We start from the raw sequence: 19,674 nt of genomic DNA on the forward strand, positions 1-19,674 counted from the left end.
GCCATCTATAGCTGTGGAAAGAAGTGACACTAGTTTCAACACAGGAAATGTCTCACATGTTATTCACATCGTCAAAGTAACCTTTAACATTTCCCCTACAACACAGTGTAACAGCATCACCAACTCATAACCTGTAAACACAGTTTTCTTCACACATGGACCCAGAAATCCTGTAGTAGAAAACATCAACCAGCTATCCTGGTATAAATCACATGATCAAATCACATGAAGAACTGTAATGCTGTAGAAGTGTTAGCGCTGCGCAGGTGTATACACACTTTCTCACAGTTACCTCCGTGAGCAACACAAGGTAGTGAATAACACCCCTGGTAGATGCACAGACACAGAAAGTGGCATTTAAAAGGTTAAATCGTCACGCAACCTCGGATGTTGCTATCATCTTCCTGCTCCTTGTAAAAAGAAACACACATAGATTCATCTGCACCTTTGTCAGGTGGGGGTTAACTTCGCACAGTGATGTCAGTCAGTCTGTCAGCTTCTGTCCGCTTTTACCAGTCAGTCAGTGTTTTTTCCTTTTTTTCTCTTCTACTCATTCATGCATTCATTCATTCTTCCTTTGCTGACAGTGGAACCTATTGTCGCCTTTAGCATCCACTCACAGCAAAATGATGTCATTTCAAAAAGAAAAGAATTTAGACTGGATTTTCTCGTTGAATCCTTTTGGACAGGAACTTATTTTCTAATTGTCCCAGATAAGTGACATTCTCCTGAGCCCATTTTAATGTGGAGAAACTCACTTGCAACAATTTTCTCGACGACGTGTCGTATAGCGCTTCTGTTCTAATCGTGCAGATCTGCTCCAAAGGAGCTCATCAAACAAAACTTTCAGTGCACTGTGAAAGTATCAAAATCAAAAGGCCTCGTTAAGTCATGACACATGCTCCTCATCTCAGGAGGGTAAATCATACCATTAGCATGATTTATCAAACCATCATACTAATTGGCAGGCTCAACTTCACAACAAAAGAAAAATCATCAGCTAGATTAATTCAAAACCAACCATCAGCCGCACAACATACAACATAACCCTAATGTCTTATTAGCTATGAATTTAATCTGTACTTTTTACTCATTTAGGCCACAGATTTTATTTAGTTTTCCTTTTTCCCCGTCATCATAAAACATGTGACATGTTGTCATGCATTTCACAAAAGAAGTTTGTTCTTATGTATTCAGAATTGTGTATCTGGGTGCAGGATTCACTCGCACATCACAACAGGAAACTCAGTGTTTTAGAGTCTCCACTCTTACAAACTCCAACACATCCCATTCACTCGTGCTAGAATTCAATGACCTTTCATTAATCTAAGAACCATCAACTAATTTGCATATCAGCTATTAACCCACTAAGTTGACAGGACAACAGAAATGCATGTTCAAAATATGATCGCAAAAATTGAATTTTCCCTCATACAGTAAATTACTTGTGCTGCATCAATCAAGCAGAAAGCATCTCCCAATTTACTATATTAACAACTAAATTTATTGTCTGATCACTGGTTGGTCAAACCAGAATCTTTTTTTCCCACAAAAATTAAACTGTTGTCCTGCAACATAGTTAGTTAATTGTCAGCATTGGATAAATTCAGCATTTGATAACAAGTGTCTGTTAAATTGACACTATTTTAACACTGATGAGAGATAACAAGCTGATTTTCATTGCATGTGTGTTTGTGTTATTAGGCAGGTTTAATCAATGTCTCTGGAGCTGCATCTCCAGCAGGGCATGTTCTTAAAGCTGCCTTTCCTACACACTTCTCTGCCATTCATTGATCATCATTTTCAACTAATGTGCTATGAGTCCACTGGTCTTTGCATCACTCTTCATCACACTAAGTGACTTGGACAAGATGATAAACAGACTCACATGCTCAAGATGCTGTCTAATCTTCATGAGCTCTCTTTTGTTTGTGTTAGTAGGGTTAATGCATGTTCTGCTTGTGTGTGTGATTTTGTATATGTTTCTTTTTGCAGTGGTTCAGATTCCTTCACAATTTTCCACTTAAGCAGTCAGTATTATTTTCCCCAGGTTTGCTAACCCAAATTTTGATTTTCCACATTAAACAACAGCATTCCTCTGTGTTCTCACCTACTGCTCTCACTCTGTTGTCCTCTCCCACTTCAACAGTCCAATAGCCGGCAGTTCTTCTTCAGCTTTGTCCTGTGTTCCACTGTCTCTTCTTGCCATTTTACTCCGAAAGTGGCAAATGTCAACCTCCAACAGTCTCCTCGGTTCTCCTCAAACATTCTTTTCACAAGCACAGTGACTTTGCAGCTTGTTGGAAACACAGTGTCATTCATCCAATCAGTCAGGATGATGGTTTGCTCTTCTTCTCCACTGCTGTTTGTCCACACTGCTGCTGCTTGCTGGGTCTATTTGCTCAGGACTTTGCTGCTGTCTCTTTATCTGCCATGTTATTGCTCTTGGGGCTGCATTCCTTGTCTTCAGGGAGGAGTGAGAGCTCGCTTGTGAGGATGAGGTACACATGGTGCTGTAAATAAGTTAGCCAGAAATTGGCCTGAATGTTTCCAATAGTGTTAAACTATAACTTTCTTCCAACTGCTGCATATGGGAAATTGATCCGGGTCTGCTTCTCATCTGAAAGTGACAAAACTAAGACATTTTCATTATTATTATCACTGCTTAACCAACACACAGAACTCTCCTTTCTTAAAAGCAGAAAATGAGATTGTAGTTGTTCTTGGCTAATAAACACAAAACCTTTTTCCTATGATTTTTCATCTACAATGTAGATTTTGTCTCTTTTTTACTCTTTTTTTTCTTTACACTAGCTGGTGACCTGCAGAATCACCGCTCTCACAATTTGTGACAATTACGTTTACACAACGCACACACACACTGCAACGTCAGGCACATTCACAGTCACTTTTTTCATCTGCTTAAATAAACCATATGGCTGATGATATGTGCCATGGTGATCCATAAGTATGATCACAAGTTTATTTATTTATTTTTCAACCCAACAAAACAAATAAACAAAAACATGATGCTGATGCTATGAACACTCTACACACATGAGTCAAGATCCAGGAAAACTGCTGCGCATCTGAAAGACGAAGCTGAACTCACGGATACGCTACATACTCGAGTTATCATAGTTCTGTTTCTCTCTCTTTGATGAGTTCTCAGCCAGCTCCCGATCTGATAATGTGTAGCTTGCTCATCAGCTCAGAAGAGACCGCAACACAACCTCACACAGTGGTTGCGTGCTTTGCCCACAGTGGCAAAGACTTGCACTTTCATATTCAACTCAGTTTCTCCATCATGTAGTTTTCAGCCATTTCACACGGGGTTCAGCATAATAGTTGTTTTCATAGGTGTGCTCTATATCTCAACAATGGCTCAATTTCAAACAGGTCAAGTGCCTCTATGCACGTAATTAGGTAAAATATTTGCCTATTTTACTTCATCTCATATGTCATTGTACTGAATTTGAGCAACTTTAAGCTTAATGCAGATTACTGTTAACAACTGGTTAAATTAATGGTCTGGAGCACAGGCTGTTGTTGATCAGGGAAATCTAAAGAATCATCTAAACATTTTGTGTCAGCACGGGGTGGGGGAAAACCATTCACCACAGCATAGCTTAACTGCTGCTGATGTGGGCTGGCGCTCTTCAAGGCTGCTGTGTTTTCTGAAAACTTAATCTCTTCCATTTATAAGCATGTGATTAACCGCACGGCTCAGGTCCGTGTGAAACCCGCGCGACCGTGCCCGTGTGAACCCGCGCAGCTAAGGAGCCGTCACTCTTTTTTTTTTTTTAAAAAGCGAAGTCCAGCATAAACGTCTGTCACGCTCGGACGCACTCTTGGTTGCTTAGGAACCCATGATAACAACAACAACCGTGTCACAGACCACGTGTTCTACTCCGCACTCACTCACACAAACACACTCAACACAACAACAACAACACAAAATAGGCCTATTGTCCAGCACAGTCTGGACTCCGCGGAACTTCTCAATGCCCACTGAGCGGCGGAGAATTTACTACAGGACCCCACAAAGCGGTCCGCATTTCGCCCCACTAAGATGGCGAACCAAAAAAGTTCGAACTGTGCAACTCTGCGACTTAATGCTTCTGTACAACAACTTCACTGAGCGGTTTTGTACATCGCCCCACTAAGATGGCAAATTTTAGCCCCACTAAGCGGCCACGAACATCACCCCACACAGCCGGCGAAGACGTACAGTTATAGAGATGTACTCTAAACTTACTCGGTGTTGCTTAGAGTGTAATATCAGCCTCGGATTCCGCCGATCGTCATTCGTCGAGGAGAGAAAACGGACAGCTAATCCACCGGCCCGATGACAAATTCTCACGTCTCGCTGACGTCAGGGTTCTCTCCTCGGTGAATGCCGACTCCAGGGATCCGGCGTCGAAGGACCAATTAACAGGCCCCCAGCTGATGCCAACAACAGCTGAACCACAAGGCAGACAGAAAAGATGGACGCACGACAACTCCCACCTAAGAGACATGACGCAAGACCACATCCACATCCACCCTTGGATGAACAATGCCTGGTACCGCTACATCCACAACAGGACCAGAGCAGAATCGGAAAACACAGACTGTTATGTCTGTTCTTATATGCCCAGCATGTCGACACACCCCACACTATATGGCAAGTATATGAACAACACTCAAGCAAAGTGTGCAGCTAGCTTCGCTGGTATTGGATTCCAACACAGCCAAATCATCCTCAAAGAGACAAACCCATCTACCTTTTACACTCTTCATGTCAACCTTCAAGGAGGGTTACAACGCAAGAAAATCACCGTTGAAGACGTTGTACTTGATAAAGGAGCATGTGATCAACTTTTCTGGATCAACTTCAATATGACAAACTGCAATACATCCATCCACTTCCCAGTGTTCTTGGACCAAACCCCAGGAAAGAACCACTCCATGTGCTACAAACAAAGCAAAGGTAGCAGGCCGCTTGGAAACACCACTAACTGCAACCGGACCGCCGGAGGGGGAGAAGGTGCCCCTGTGAACACGACTGGACCATCTAATGGCACGTACTGGGTGCAAGGAATGGCCTGGCTATGTGGACAACGGGCATATTTCATACTGCCCCCAGGCTGGACGGGAACATGTGCTCCCATATTCCTGTCAGACCACACTTTCAGGATGACCGCAGTAAACACCACTTCTACAGCACGCCGGAAAAGAAGATCAACGCCTCCTGAAATTCAGCCACATGACCCAATATGGGGAAGCAATGTACCCAAAGAATTCAAATTATGGACTACCGGACAGAAAGTACTCCACACATTGTTCCCCTGGGTGGGAACCGGAAAAAACATGCTGAGGATTGAAACTCTGGACTACCATTTTGGACTTTTCCTGAACGCTTCGTGCAAGATTAACGAACAGCAGAACCAGGAAATTGATGCATTACGGATCGCAGTGATGCAACATCGAGTAGCTCTGGACATGATACTAGCAGAGAAAGGGGGACTTTGTGTCCTCTTCAACAACACCTGCTGCACTTATATACCAGACAATGTACACTCATCAAACATGACTGACGCCCTGAACACCTTGAGACAGATCCAGCGGGCCTAAAATCATGACTATGTAAGCAATACAAGTGACTGGTTTTCTTGGCTTTACACTGGCTCCTGGCTACAGGTGCTAAAAAGACTACTCATTGGAGTTGGAATATTTTTACTTTTATTTTGTGTTTTTGTAACATGTATACTGCCATGTCTAAAACTCATGATTAACCGCATAATTGTTTCCACTGTTGCTGCATACATAGCCGTGACAAATGATGATGATGACTCCGACCTGTTGGAACATGAAGACTTTGTGTGATTAATGATGATGTGACAGAAAATGTACAACAAGATGTTACATACTGATATCTCACTTAAAAGTTATACGTGACAACAGGAGGGAATGTCAATAGAAAATTGTAGTCAGTATAATCTTTTAATAATATAAGTTTGCATATGATAGAATACTGCATGATGACCTCTTTATAACTCAGACTGTTTTGATTCACTGTGACCCGTTATCATGCAGGGAAGGAGCAGTACCTGCTAGATAAGAGCTTAATGAGCAGTTTCATTTTGTACCAGGTAGAGGAGCCTCTCCTGGCACACACACACACGCGCACACACACACACATATCCGCACATGCTCACGCATCAACATTCCACTGAACAAACGTATTACTCTTCTTCTGTATAAATAAAGACCAGGGCAGTGGCAGAGCGCGAGTCTCGGAGCCCTCACTCCAAGTGTGAGTGCTCTGTGACTGCCCTTGCATGCAAGTAAAACTGTGTGTTTCTCCTCTCTGATTCTCAGCTGAAGAAGTGTCTTAGAGTACATCTCTTGACATTTATTAATAGTGTGACTGCCGTAGTTTTATTGCTGTAACTGACAACAATGAAATTCATGAATCTGGTAATTGTGATTTCCCTGATTGAAAAACAATACATCACAGAATTCAAATGTGTTTCAGTAGCTCTGATTTATTCCAGCGAATAATGGTGTTTCTTTTGAGTGATTCGTTTAGGAAAATCCTCAATACAAATACCAGTTGTGATTGAATTGAAAGTCCTTATTGTAATTATACAAAGTATAAGAAGATTTAAAACAGCTCCATAAGAGTGCAGCTCCAAAAAACTATACAATAATATAACTATACAAATAATATAAATACATAATATAAATACACAAAACCAAGTAACACAAACAGACAGCCAGAGAACGATGACACAGTCAGTGCAGATATTTCAGTGCAAATTACGTTTGTGCAAGTTTGAGTTGAGCATGGTGATATCTTTGGGGAAGAAGCTATCCCTAAGTCTGTTTGTTCTGGCCTGTATGGATCTGAAGCGCCTGCCAGAGGACAGTAGGTTAAAAAGATGGTAGCCGGGGTGGGTAATGTCCTTCAAGATGTTTCTGGCCCTGCTGAGACAACGGGAGTTATAGATGGCAGACAAGGATGATTTTTTGTGCTGTGTTTACCACCCTCTGCAGTCTCTTCCTGTCTGCAGCTGGCATGCCACACTGTCACTGCATAGGTGAGCAGGCTCTCGATGGTGGATCTGTAGAAGATCACCAGCAGCAGGGTGTTTAGTTGCTCTTGTGATTGTATAGTATCCACAAAGTTAAAACTCAGTTAAAAAATATTGTTTTGCAAAGGTGAGACTTTAAAAAGGTATTGTAATTACACTGTTTCTGTAATGTGTTACACTTTCACTTTCTGATATGTAATCTTGCCTGGGCAAGAAAGCACACAAAATTTGGCTCCTTAAAAAAGTTGTTTGATCAGCATTTGGTCATCAGATGTAAGGTGTTTTTTTTTTCTTGGTTTTACCCATCCATAATAAAACACAAAAAAGACATTCGCAACATTTCTCACATTTCTCAAAGTGGGGGTGGCCTGGGTGGGTGAAAAGGATGTGGTTGGAAGTCAAAATGAGAGTGATTATTATCATACTTACCAACAAGGCAAAAAACCCTATAAAAAGATGTCTTGATGCTCCTACCAGAAACAGTTCACCGTTTGGCTAACATCATGCACGGTCTGCAAAAACTTCTACTGTTCCATCTTCTTGCATGCCTCGGTAAGAACTGCAAGTCTTTGTTATCAATTTCCAAACATTTGTTGGGACATTAACTTAATTTTGGTTTTACTTTTTTAGGGCATGGAAGTGCGATTATACATGGTGAAAAGGCAGCAAAGAACTCAATGCTTTATATGGTCTCAGTGCAGAACAAACAAGGTCATATATGCGGAGGATTTCTCATCACTGAAGACTTTGTGGTCACTGCTGCACACTGTGACAATGAGTAAGTAAGTTTTAAGTAATCCAATGTCTTTTGTGGCAATTTCCAATTAATTTCATTAAAATGCTCTTATAAAATGTACTGACCAAGTCTCATTGATTACTTCTTCAGGAACCTTACACACGTTGTTCTTGGAAGCCACAATCTCAACAACCATCATGAAAAAATAGAGATTAAAAAATCCATCAAGTTTGAAAATTATAGAAATGTTCAATATGGTGATGACATCATGCTCCTTAAAGTAAGTACATATTCATAGTTGTAACAGTTTCACATGAATTATAAGACCCTATATTTGTGGCATTATAATTCAAATTACATCACAGCAAAAGAGTTACTGTATGAAAACAGACATTTCTAATTTTCACTTCATGTTGTGTGTCTTCAGTTATCTAGGAAAGTTCAACTAGACCGCACAGCACAGATAATTCAGCTTCCACATGCTGAAATAAAACTACAAAAAGATCAAGTGTGCCAGGTGGCTGGATGGGGTTTCACTGAAAATTACTCTCTACCTAATGAGCTGAGAGTGGTGAACGTTTCTGTCATTCAATATCAACTCTGTAAGAAAAAATGGCCTAATCTTCCTGACAACGTTATCTGTGCAGGTGGCTATAGAACAAATAAAGGATTCTGTCAGGTATGTTTTCTGTCCTTTCAATATAAACTGATTAGATTATGCAAAATATATAAAACACTCAATATAAACTGACAAAATTAAATTATGTCCTCCTCACAGAGAGATTCCGGTGGTCCTCTGGTCTGCAATGGGTTCGCAGTTGGTGTTGTTTCTTTCAACAAAAATTTAAACTGCAAATACCCAGATGCACCCAATGTCTATACGGACATCTCAAAATACCGTCAGTGGATCGACAAGATTCTCAGAGGTGTAATTTTAAGCATTCCTGATTGCTCTGTCGATGTAACCAAAAGTGAAAATTAAAAAGATTCTGCTACTTCGCTCTGTCAAGCTGACCTTATTGAATTTAAAGCTCCTTATCGCTTTAGTCTGTCACCATGCATTCTTTCAGCTATAGCAAGTGTTGATGTTCAAGTTATCTTTTATTACAATGTTCTAAATGTATTTTATGACCATGGCATGTAGATAACTTGTAACTTTATATGTTTCGGTGCTTGTAATTCTGCTGGCGTGCTGTCTGTACTGTTGTTTGACCCCCAAAGTTAAATAAGCAAATGAAAACAACGTGGTTGTGTGCACCTCATTTTATTTCAGATTTCCACAACAAGCTTGGTGTCAAAAATAGAATCCCATGCCTGTTTGTATTCAGGGTCTATAGGAGACTTGAGCATGCTAGATAAAATTAGACAATTGTGAGCATGGCTAACACATCTGGTAAAGAAACCCCCAATGAACAGGAAACTTTCATGTTTACGAATGGGGTTTATGTGAAGGGAAAATATGGAAATTGAGCTATCAGTGTTTGGGTAAAACATTTCCACAAGGAGGAACATTGAGCTTGACACAGCTAATAGATCATAAATCATAGAGTAAAAGAAAAAAAAGCCAAGAAAAAATGAAAAGAGTAATAAATAAACAAAAGTGTAATCACAAGTTGTGAAACACAAAAAGGGGAAATGACACCTGATTTAATTTTTTTCACTGTCAATTGGGAAGCACTCAAGTACTCCTGTTAACTCCAGTGCTCCTCCTACATCTGAATCATTCCCTGAAGGTGTACAAACGAGTATTAGGGCCACATTAAGAAAAAATAATTGAGAAAAAAGTTGAAATGTGGAGACTACAGATTACAAACTATCCTCTGAGTGAAATTGTACTTCAGAATCGGTTTTAGTAAAAAGGAAGGAAATCATTTCTCTTTTAGCACGTAAACACAGTGTGGTGATCAGTATAAGAACATTGATAAGATGGTGCAGAAGACTGCAACTGGATGGAAAAACACACAATTGTTGAAGAGTGGATTTGCACAAAAGAAAATGGCTTGTAATGGACAGATAGAAAGGTTATCGATGGTTTAATCGATACATACAAGGGGATGTATGCTGTATCACAAAACAGCTGGTCAATTTGTTTCAATAACTCGCCTAAACAAGGCATTTTATACAGGGTATAGCAGCCGTAGCAGTATGTCTTCAGACAACAAGGGTAATCCTCACATTTCAACCTTTTTTTTCAAGATACATTTTTGACTTTAATCTCAAAATTCTGACTTTATTCTCAAAATAATCAAAGACATTTTTTCTTAATGTAGTTCTAATATCTAAATCTAAGGGACACACCTAGTCATTCTCCCAACATCTTTCAAATTCCATGTCTTCATCACCCATAACTGCTCCTCCTCTACAAACATCACGTGGTGACCTCTGTGCAGTTGGAACAGCCAAGTATCCAATGCATTTTGCACAAAAAACAAAAAGACTTAAACTATGTCATGTTCTAAAGGCTGATCAGCAGAGACCCAGTGAAAATGTGCATAGTAATGAGGCCTAAACAACACAGACTGTATCTATATAACACAGAGACCATCTATGCTCACAGTCATCCTCTCTCTGAATTCAAACCTCAAAGCTTTGCATCCAGACCTCAGTCATTTGCACACTCATGTGTCATCTGATTGCAGTCAACATGTCAAGATATTTATCAGGTAAAAAAAAAAAAAACTAAACTAAAGACTTCTCCCCATTTGTGTAAACCTATGGCTCTCTAAAAATCACTTTTCACTGACTTGCTGTATGAATCTTTCCTCTGAGTTCAACCTTTCCGATCAAATGTTTGCATTTCGGATACATCTATACAAGGAAGATTAAAATCACTTTAACCTCTCCCCCACTGCATTCTCAAAATGGCTTCTGACTAGTGTTTGTCTTATTATGTTGAAATTGCAAATCTTTTCATACAGTTTCCAGAAAACCATCCCACTTTCCAAAGTGAAAACTAGTTTTATAAGTATGCAGTTCACAGAGTTGATGAAGCAATGTAAGAACTGTGTCTTTGCTACCTGGTGTGGGACTATGAGCTGCTGAATCAATTTCAATTCAATTCAATTTTATTTAAACAGCACCAAACAACAACAACAGCTGCATACAGAGAAAAACACAAGAATCATACGCCTCAGGGAGGGCTGGCCATCTGCCATGACCTTGGGGTGAGGTGAGGAAGACAGGACAAAAGACATGCTGTGGAAGAGGGACAGAGATTAATAACAAGTGTGATTCAATGCAGAGAGGTCTATTAACACATAGTGAGTGAGAAAGGTGACTGAAGAAGAAATACTCAGTGCATCACGGGAATCCCCCAGCAGCATACACCTATTGCAGCATAGTTAAGGGAGGATTCAAGATCACCCCTGAATCCTCAAATGGACTGATTAAATGGCCTGTAGCAACGGGCCAAACACCCCATACTCCCGGAGTACCTCCCACAGGAGGTGTCCCCAGTTTCCCTCGGAATGCTGTTGAAGCTCTGCCGGAGTTGTGCGTTGAAGATCTCTTAGAAGGGGCCTCTGTCAGGTGTTCCCAGTGTACCCTCACTATATGTTTAGGCGCGCCAGGTCTGTCCAGCGTCCTCCACTGACATCTGATCCAACTCACCACCAGGTGCTGATCAGTTGACAGCTCAGCCCCTCTCTTTACCCAAGTGTCCAGAACATATGACCGCAGGTCTGGTGACGTCTGCCAGCAGGACAACAGAGTCCCCAGGCGGATCACCCTCCAGCACCCCACGCAGGGACTCCAAGAAGGATGGGTACTCTGGACCGCCATTCGGTGAATAAGCACAGATGACAGTCAGGGCCCGTTCCCCAACCTGAAGGCACAGGGAACAAACCCGCTTGTCCACTGGGAGAACAGGCAGCAAGCCGAAAGGAAAATAGGATACCCACCCCAGCCTGCTGCCTTTCACCAGGGGCAACTCCAGACTGAGATATGCTGTCCACCCCCTCTTCAGGAGACTGGTTCCAGAGCCCAAGCCGTGAGTTGAGGTGAGCCCGACTATATCTAGCAGGTTCTCCTGCAGGTCCACCACTAGGGATGGGTATCAAAACCCGGTTCTTTTTGAGAACCGGTTCCTACTGTTTCAACTCCTTGGAATTGTTTGCCATTTTTGCAAACGATTCCCTTATCGATTCCAGTCGCCCCGAATGACGTCACCACGTTGCGGAGCATCATTTACCTGGCAGGGCGCCTAAGCGGCTCAAATGCTCAAAAGTTTGGTTACGAGAATGGATGACAACGGGGCAACTTGCAATACTTGCAAAGTAGATATTTCATTTAAAGGAGGAAACACTACGAATATGCAAAAGCATTTGATCACAAAACACGCGATAACCTTAAATGAATGTCGTGTTTTTAATTCCGCTCCGGACTCGTGAATCTCAACCCAGCAGCAGCGGTAACGTTTGCACGATCAGGAGATCAGGTGCCGGGCAGCGGACAGGAGAAGAGACCCTGGTGGACTGATCCCCAGCTACCAAGACTGGCAATTGGGACATGGAATGTCATCTCTCTGGTGGGGAAGGAGGCTGAGTTAGTGCATGAACTCAAGAGGTACCGGCTAGATATAGTCAGAGAGAGAATCCAGTTGAGAATTGTCTTGTTTTTACATTATTTGATTAAAGCCTACTTTTTTGCCAAACATTTTCATTAAAAATAAGGAACACTAGATAAATATGTTACTCTTTATTTACTAGGAACAGTTTTTGTCTAAAACATTTTCTTGTTAAAATCAAAATAAAATTTTAAGAATGTATCTGAATATATTTACAAATGTACAATTATAACAAATGTACGATTTACAAATATTTACAATTTATTTAAAAATTAACTGGAAACAGTTGGACCAATGCATTCCTCATGCAGATACGAATTTATAGCTGCAATAGAATTTTGAGCAAAAAAACCACCCTGATAGAACATTTCCAAAGTTTCAGTGTTAACAGCCCAAGTTTGTTCTCTATCAACAGACAAGATTACATAGTCACATGGAGTCCAAACATTAAGGTGGCCCCTGTGGGATGTAGGTTGTCCTGGATCTGATGCCAGTAATTGTGATTCTTTTTTAATACCAGGAAACATATATAAATATATATATAAATTAATAAATAAATTTAAAAAAAAAATACACATAAAATAAAATGTAATTGCAAGGAGGTATTTCTGTAGTCTATTCATTACTACATAGTGGAAAAGGGGTGGGATTAAATAAGCTTATGCTTCTTCCTGCTCCTTTTTGAACATGAAAGTTATTTGTAGTTGTGGTTGCTCGTTTTCCTTTTGTTTTGCTTTATTTGTCTCTTTGAATTCTATGTTGTTGTACTTTTTTAACATGTTCAAAATAAAGATTCAATCAATCAATCAATCAATCAATCAATCAATCAATCAATCAAACCACTTGCCTCATCCAGCTATAGGAAAATGTCCTTACTTTCTGCTGCCTGCAAAGTTTTGGCTGACCATGATCTCAATTATGCAGTTATCAGAGACTGTCCCAGCTGGAGAACCGCCAAGCAGGCAATCATTGGATAAAAACACTCCCCGCTCCTTAAAAACGGCACCAGAAGAGCCAGTGTACAGCTGCTTGGTCTTTGGTTCATGAAGGATCCCCCAATCACATGCCTTTGGGGATGAAAATATCACTTAGTAGGGCTGCTCGATTATGGCAAAAATGATAATCACGATTATTTTCACTGAAATTGAGATCTCGATTATTTGACGATATTTATTTAACAATAACAATGTATTGAATAATGGCTTTAAAGATTGTCAAAAAATAATATAAAATAGTGTGCAAATACTGATTACAGTGCAAATGTTTGCAATATAAAAAATAAATGAAAAATGTAAACATCTATGTTTAGTGAACTTCAAAATACCGCACAATATTTGATCCACGTCCGACTACGCGAACCCATAATGTTTCCACCAATGTTCCCTCAAATATTTCATGTGTCTGAGCGAACACACAAACTCCCTGAGCGTCCCTTGGACCACTGTGAGCGACATCAGACGTGTGCACTGTGGTCACGCCAGCATCTAATCCATCCAAGTTACATGGTTTATTAAAATAATCAAATTACAGCATTTACATTTATGTTAGACTACTTTTAATTAACTGCTTTAGTCCACTTACAATGAAAATTTAAAAAATCCTGTTCATGACCTGTGTAGGATGTTAACACTATTGGAAGTAAAAATAACTTGAACTCCAATTTGGAAAACACAACTTTCTTTCTTTTTTTTTTCTTTTTTTTCATAAAGCTCTGACTTGTATTATGAGTCTGTGGTCTGGGAGAGAGTCCTGTAACTCTGTCTGCAAAATACAGTATATAATGACCAATGTTGGGCAATTAACTATATAGTTACTACTTCAAAAAAGTAACTCAGTTTGGCAAACAACAAAGTTTTTTACAGCTATTTATTTTTTTTAATGCAGCCAAGGCGTTTTTTAAATAAACATTTCAAACTATTTACAGAACAATCAGCTGTTCTGCATCAAATCTGATGCAACACAAATCATTTGCGCCACTCTAAAAAATAATTTCTGTCCACTATGAGATAAAGGAGAACAACAGCCTGATACCTGCAGGCCTGACAACAGGAGATGTATCACTCCTGTAACACCTGTAACATTCAGCAGCCGCCTCATTGTTCTGACACACACAACAAAACTATTGACTACACTACACACTAACTACACAAGATTTGCGCTAAACGTCGCAAATCTCTCACATCTCAGAGCACCGCCGTCACTCCTAAAACTTCCCCCGTTTCTTAACAACTAGATGCCATGTTGCCATATTATTTTTTGATTGGTCGACACGGTACTTTTTTCGACCAATAGGAAAGGGTGGGGGGTTTTTTGGTTTTGCTCACAGGTGGAGAGTGCTTTCGAGCGTTTTCCTTATAAAACGCCGTTTTTACCGTTTCTTCCCGCAGTAAATATAAACAACGATAGTATTCAGGAAGAAAACCAAACATTGCAGATATTTTTATCATAACTCTGGTTTTACGTGGCCTATCAACACAAATTAAAAACTGGTATAAAGTCCACACTTTTTCCGTCAATTGTTCCGTCTGTCCTGCTCACATCTCCAATGGTTGTACACGTTGTCATTAATGTGGCTTCATTCCACATCAGCCACGCCGCTTTGCTACCTAAAACACCGGTGTGTCGGCACATAAGGACGCTGTCATAGCCTGTCAACGACGTTGATTGGCTGCGTATATACGAATGTGAATCGCATTATTGGCTGGACTATAGGATAAGGTGGCATCGTTCTAATCCCATACAGGAGCAGCCAGTTACTTACTGACTAACACTGCAAAACAGAATTGTTAAAGTTTTAATTTTAATTTCAATTCAGGTTAGATTTTTTTTGTGCGCAACGCAGATTTTCTGTGCGCAGAGACCGTGCCAGCAGTGCGCAATTGCGCACGTGCGCAGCTTAGAGGGAACATTGGTTTCCACACCACTGAAGTCGTTTTACCTCTCTTTTCAACCAACGGCATTCTTTCTTCAGCAGCCATTATCCTCTCCTCTCCAAATAACTTCTGCTTAGCTTTCCGAGCTTCCCTCGGGTCCTCTTAATTGTTGTGACGCGTGTTCGAAATGCAGAGAGGTGCGCTCGATTTGCCACACGGAGCAGCGCGAGAGTAAAGCACGAGGGAGGTGCTAATAATCGGCTCAGTCATTTTTAATGATCGTTGAAAACCCAGATCGTAATCGAGATTAAAATTCGATTAATTGAGCAGCCCTATCACTTAGTCATAAATGCATTCTTAGAAGCCATTTTTACTAACAGCTTACTTTAGATCCTTCTGTCAGATTGTACTGGCCAAGCAGAGTCTACATAAGAAAGGAGGGTATGAGCTCCGCTGGACTGCACCCAGGACCAAACCGAAGTTGCTGGCCGTGATTCTCTTCTTGCGATATGCTGACCATTTATCAAGAAAAACAAATTAAGAGACACAGTTCACTAAACAATTCTTGCTTGACACCCAATCACTGCAGAAAATATGAGCTATAAGCGAGAGAGCAGCTTTAAAAAAGGCTTTTTATACATGCTGTAACGACACATACACGCTTACATTTTTATCTTCTATATGTTACTTAACGTCTCCAAACGACAACGATGCTTGACTTACAAATCGTCCTAACACACTATATGTTTGCATGTTTTCGCTGTAACATATGAAGTGTAGGAAAATAACATCTATTGAACTGTGTGATATTTGCCACCTATAAAAGGTCTTTAGTATAGTGCTTTCCTCGTTTACGGCCATACCACCCTGAACACGCCCGATCTCGTCTGATCTCGGAAGCTAAGCAGGGTCGGGCCTGGTCAGTACTTGGATGGGAGACCGCCTGGGAATACCAGGTGCTGTAAGCTTTTTCGCTTCTACACACAAACTGCAGAGGGCGCTGCTGCTCAATCAGTGGAGACAGCTTCAGTAATTACTCACTGAAAACATTTCCAAAACTGATGCTTGGAAAATGCTGACTTTTAAAAGCTTCGTAACAGGTTTCTTCAGGCCGGTTCTCTGGTTGTGAAAGTCCAGCGACAAAAAGGATCCTCGTTGTTTTCCTAGAGAAGATTGAACAGATGTGTTTCTCTTTTTTAGATCTATAGTTCAAGGGCGTAGATTTGGCATGGACGGAAGGGACATGTCCCCACCAATAATTTGATCTCTTCGAGTAAAGAAAACAAACCCGATAGAAAGAAAAAAAACGATCTGTCAACGTCTCATTCACCTAACGGTGCAGAAAGAGTTAAATTACGTTCTCTACTGGAGTCCTACCTCATGTGACAAATATGGCCAATGTGATTGGCTGTGCCTTTCAGGGAGCTCTGTTTAGTTTTAGCAGCGGTGATCCTGCGCTGCGAGGACCTGCAAGGAGGAGAGGAGGATGGCAGCAAAAAGGAAGAACCTGGATATACGAAAGTATTTTTCAAAGAAACCTGTAAGTCACTTAAAGTCAAGTTCACTCATAAAATGTGTCCGTCGTAATAACGTTACAGGCTATGCTAGGCTTTGGTCTAAAATTGTATGTAACCATGAGTAACGTGTTTTGGAAACTAACTGCACAACATGCAGCACTGTTAGTTATCTCAGTCTCAGAGTAGCATTTCTAATTTTGACTGAAACTGTCAGAGAAAACGGCAGCCTCGAGCAAGCTAGGATATTAGTTTACAGAGGCTGTTAAAATTATATGTCTAACGTTAAAATGTTGGTGACACAATAATTCCATCCTAATGGTACTGACATATTCATAGGGTTAATTTTTGAGACAAAATATCATGAGGTAGTCATGATTTTGCAAATATTCCACCTTGTCGTGCAGTTTGCACAAATTGTTTTAAAAATGCACTCACCCTACAAACATTACTGATGAGTCAAGATCTGCACAAATCGACAGACACACTGAAGCAGCGACCCATTTTATTGTTATTGTCATGTATGTCCTATTTGTCAGGTGACAGAAGAACCAACACAAAGCTCAGAGAGCAATGGTGATACAAGATCACAGGTGAAATTGGATGATGACTTGTTGGTTCATGTAGGCAAGTATATTTCTCCTTTTTTTTCTTTTTTCTTTTTATCAAGAAGCAAAGACAAAAAGGGGAAAAAAAAGAAACGGGACAGGGTTCAGTGGTTGAATCATCCGTCCCCACCAATGCCAAAACCAAATCTACGCCCTTGCTATAGTTTATTCATTTGACCTACATTTGGTATGCCATTTTAAAGAGTTTTGCCTTTGTGACTTTGAAATATTATCTTATATATTATACTTAAAGATTTTATCTAAAAATATACCTATTTAACTTTATTATAATGATTTTATTCCAGACAATGTGATGTAACTTGATACAAATAGTTGTTTTCTGTCTAATCTGGCAGAACAGGAAGCATCAACTTCATAATAGCTATTTGCATAATTAAGACATCAACTATAAGTGTTCCCCAAATTTCCACATGAGGAATTCCCGTTCCTCATGTGTGCCATGTTGTCTGCACACCTGACAGTTCAAAAAATCCTGTGTTGATTACGGATGGCGGTTATTTCCTGAAACAGATAGCACTTGCTTTAGATAACTACAGAGCACTGCTTCCTTAATGAGCATTTGGATTATTTGTTCACTGATATTATGCTCATTAAAGCGGGGACCCACTATGTCCACCTTCAAAATCCTGTCTGCCAACTTCAACAAGATGTTAGTTAGAGTGATGCAGAAGTGTTAAAACACTGTTCAGAATAATCAGTGATGCATTTATCTGAACTGATGAAAGATCATTCACTTTCTTTACATAAATTTATTTCACATGAGTTTAGATCTTGTTAATGTGGGTGACTTAAGGTATCACATCACCAGCACGAGAAGTTGACACCTCAATGACTCATGAAAGCTCTGTTTCGTTCAGATCCCTGCGCATTTTCAGTTCCTCCTTGGAAGCCCCAAACAGATGCAGATACAGGGAATGGTTTTTTTTCTTGTGATTTTTTTCTTTCTCTGACCGTTTATGCATTTTTTTGAGGAGATGCATAATCTAAAGAGTTTTCAGCACAGGTAAACATGATTCCTGCTCAACATCTCCACCATATTATCAGTTATTTGTAGCTGACTTCACCTGGTGAATTTTCCTCTTGTGGATATTTTGTGGGAGAAGTTATTTCAATGAATGAGGAAAAATATCACAATCACAACAGTTATGGCAGGATCCTTTACACGCCGCTTTCTTGTTTCATTTGCATAAGTGTATATTCTACATGTTGATGTTTTTTCCTCATTGTCTGTTTCTCATTATGTTCTTGCTTGCCTGTCATCTCTCATCAAATAAACTAAAACTAACTAAGCTGCTGCTCCAGAGAATTTTATGAACCTGAAAATGAAGCATTTGTGAAACCAGACACACTGGTTGGTTTTACAATCTCTAACGCAGAGAGGAGTTTTATGCTCATTATATGCAACATTTAATGAAATGATAATAATATAATGCTCTTTTGACACAGTCATAGAGGTAATGATTACATTTTGTCTTAGTGCTGAGGTCTTAGTGATGGAGTTGATGTGGACTGCATTATTCTGCGCTATGTGTGGAATTAAAAATCTTTCAGACTAAGTATTTCAATATAGCCTGTCTGTTCATGTGCACAAAAACATGTAAAGAAGCTCTAGATGCAGTGATACTGATCGTCTACTTACAGCAATGATTAAAAATTGGAACTGAAATTATTTTTATTATTAAATTTGTTTGTTTTAGTTTTTTTAATCTCAGCAAGTCCATCAGACAGCTGTGGAGGTTCAGGATCAGTAGAGTGGACATCATCACTGAGGTTCTTTGTACAGAGTTGAAAACCGGAGGAAGCTACAGACTGCAGCAACATCTACTGACAGTCTGGAAACTAAAGCCAGGAGATAATGTTGATGCATCTTTGACATGCTGAAGCTTTCAGACACATAAATCACACTGAGCTGAACCTCAGCAATCCTTGCGGGAAAAAAAACACCAGAAAAGTGAATTCACTGATTCAGGTGTTTGTATCATTTGCATTGTAAAGATTTTTTATTATTTGGGGGGGGTTATATTATTTTATTTATGTATTTGTTTACAAAAACAAAAAGCATCAGTTTTAGAAATGTTATTAGTGATTACTGAAGCTGTCTCCACTGATTGAGCAGCAGCGCCCTCTGCAGTTTGTGTGTAGAAGCGAAAAAGCTTACAGCACCTGGTATTCCCAGGCGGTCTCCCATCCAAGTACTGACCAGGCCCGACCCTGCTTAGCTTCCGAGATCAGACGAGATCGGGCGTGTTCAGGGTGGTATGGCCGTAAGCGAGAGAAGT

General features: G+C 40.1%; 1 protein-coding gene and 2 non-coding genes across 3 annotated transcripts; 2 read left to right on the forward strand and 1 right to left on the reverse strand.

The window, feature by feature from the left end:
- Positions 1–7,552: 7,552 nt before the first annotated feature.
- Positions 7,553–9,058, forward strand: LOC116327925 (mast cell protease 1A-like). Its single transcript, XM_031749618.1, has 5 exons — positions 7,553–7,631; positions 7,710–7,857; positions 7,966–8,095; positions 8,243–8,494; positions 8,594–9,058. Exons 1-5 carry the CDS (start codon positions 7,583–7,585, stop codon positions 8,795–8,797), a joined length of 783 nt encoding a protein of 260 aa, XP_031605478.1. The 5' UTR covers positions 7,553–7,582; the 3' UTR covers positions 8,798–9,058.
- A 7,043-nt stretch (positions 9,059–16,101) lies between these two features.
- LOC116327954 lies at positions 16,102–16,220 on the forward strand. The gene has a single exon (XR_004200034.1). It is a non-coding gene; the product is annotated as a 5S ribosomal RNA (ribosomal RNA).
- A 3,326-nt stretch (positions 16,221–19,546) lies between these two features.
- LOC116327953 lies at positions 19,547–19,665 on the reverse strand. Its single transcript, XR_004200033.1, has one exon. It is a non-coding gene; the product is annotated as a 5S ribosomal RNA (ribosomal RNA).
- Between the last annotated feature and the right edge of the window lie 9 nt (positions 19,666–19,674).

This window comes from Oreochromis aureus, linkage group 23, assembly GCF_013358895.1.
Source record: "Oreochromis aureus strain Israel breed Guangdong linkage group 23, ZZ_aureus, whole genome shotgun sequence".
NCBI lineage: Eukaryota > Metazoa > Chordata > Actinopteri > Cichliformes > Cichlidae > Oreochromis > Oreochromis aureus.

Bases quoted from the DNA above. Each gene is read 5' to 3' on its own strand.
- LOC116327925 (XM_031749618.1), top strand. From the start codon at position 7,583: ATGCACGGTCTGCAAAAACTTCTACTGTTCCATCTTCTTGCATGCCTC. The intron at 7,858-7,965 runs GTAAGTAAGTTT...TTACTTCTTCAG, and splicing joins GCTGCACACTGTGACAATGA to GAACCTTACACACGTTGTTC. The intron at 8,495-8,593 runs GTATGTTTTCTG...TCCTCCTCACAG, and splicing joins CAAATAAAGGATTCTGTCAG to AGAGATTCCGGTGGTCCTCT.